Raw genomic sequence first — 1,235 nt, 5'->3', positions numbered from 1 at the left:
ATGGTGTAGGTCAACGGGTTATTCCTAGGCAGTGTTTCGAGCCAGCCGGGCGTGTCGTATGAGGTCAGATTGAGCGACCCCCAGAAAGAGCCCACTATGAAGTTGAAAGCGCCCACGAAGATCGATGGATGGTACTCTGTCACAGGGGCATAGTCCGTGACGAAGAGGCCTTGCCCTAGTGCACCCAGTCGGGACTCATCAGCATTGGTGGCATTGAGTGAATACGTAGAAGCGCAGTATACCCCAGATATGGGCCTTATGCCCAGTCCTGTGGCTTTAGAGCAGCGCTGGATATGATTTCCAGCAGTGTACAGCGGCAGACGGTCAGCCTTGGAGTCGGGACCAGTAACGAACCTGAAATTTAACAATATGAAATTGGTCCCTGTTAAGGCCTATTACCATGTCTCGTTGAGTGCCAAGAGGAGATATGTGAGAGTTGAAGTATCTCTTCGGATAAGACCAGTATTCTTCATAAAGTTGAAAGCTTTGCTCATACACAGGCTCATACTATTATACGTAATGGTGACTTCACTCTGCTGTATGCTGACAGGGCTGGTCGAATTAGGGTAGGTCTGCTTGACAGTGGCGAACTCGTCGGGGCACAGGTAGACCTGCCGGGTCGAAGGCTCACCACGGGCTGACATGTCCACGTAGAGGCTGACTAGACCCCTTGTTTGGTCGGTGTTGTCAAAGTTGACATAAACTTCATGGACCCCCTCGAAGCCCTTGGAAGTGTCAGCTTGTGAGACCCAACGGCAGTAGCCGGTGTACTCTTGCGCTGTTGCTAACTCCACCAATATTACCATCCATACTAGGAAAACTGCACTGAGTGGGCAGCTCACTGGCCGGCCTTTTCGTCGCCACGGTGTGTAGTGCGGTGGTAGTAGGAGATCCCGAATACCCATACTCCTACATGGACATTCTAACATGAACCCATGAACTACATCAACAACAATAAGGACGTGACGCTGCAGGGCTATGATGTCGCAAAGGGAAGAAGTTTACTATTAATCGGAATTTTTTCAGCGACGGCAACCACTTGATCGAGCCCCCCGATCGAGGAGCGTATTGGATCATTCGGACGGTATAATCTAATGCACAAGTTCGTCGGGTGCGAATGATGTGATGGTTGCACGTCAAGGACGATTTTGGTCGTTTTAACCCGTGTAAAACGTCCGTTCATGCGTGTCATGTCAAAAGTGCTTCATTTAGCAGGATGGTTGGTGGGCGATTCT

General features: G+C 50.3%; 2 protein-coding genes across 2 annotated transcripts in view; one reads left to right on the top strand and one right to left on the bottom strand.

The window, feature by feature from the left end:
• Positions 1-644, bottom strand: part of Pmar_PMAR000456 (mitochondroal chaperone, putative) — a gene marked incomplete at both ends in the record, with an annotated part of 3,512 nt that extends 2,868 nt beyond the window's left edge. The window contains 2 exons of the mRNA XM_002776553.1: positions 96-354; positions 400-644. Coding sequence (XP_002776599.1) covers positions 96-354; positions 400-644 — 504 coding nt within the window. The remainder of the gene's footprint in view (positions 1-95; positions 355-399) is intronic.
• Positions 645-1,181: 537 nt separating this feature from the next.
• Pmar_PMAR000455 (conserved hypothetical protein) overlaps positions 1,182-1,235 on the top strand; it is a gene marked incomplete at its 5' end in the record, with an annotated part of 1,852 nt that continues 1,798 nt past the window's right edge. The window contains one exon of the mRNA XM_002776552.1: positions 1,182-1,219. Within this exon, the coding sequence (XP_002776598.1) occupies positions 1,182-1,219 (38 nt within the window). The remainder of the gene's footprint in view (positions 1,220-1,235) is intronic.

The sequence above is a fragment of the Perkinsus marinus genome (assembly GCF_000006405.1).
Source record: "Perkinsus marinus ATCC 50983 genomic scaffold scf_1104296953336, whole genome shotgun sequence".
In the NCBI taxonomy this organism is placed as follows: Eukaryota; Perkinsozoa; order Perkinsida; family Perkinsidae; genus Perkinsus; species Perkinsus marinus.
Note: the sequence above shows the minus strand (reverse complement) of the source record. Positions and strands in the feature narration are given on the sequence as shown.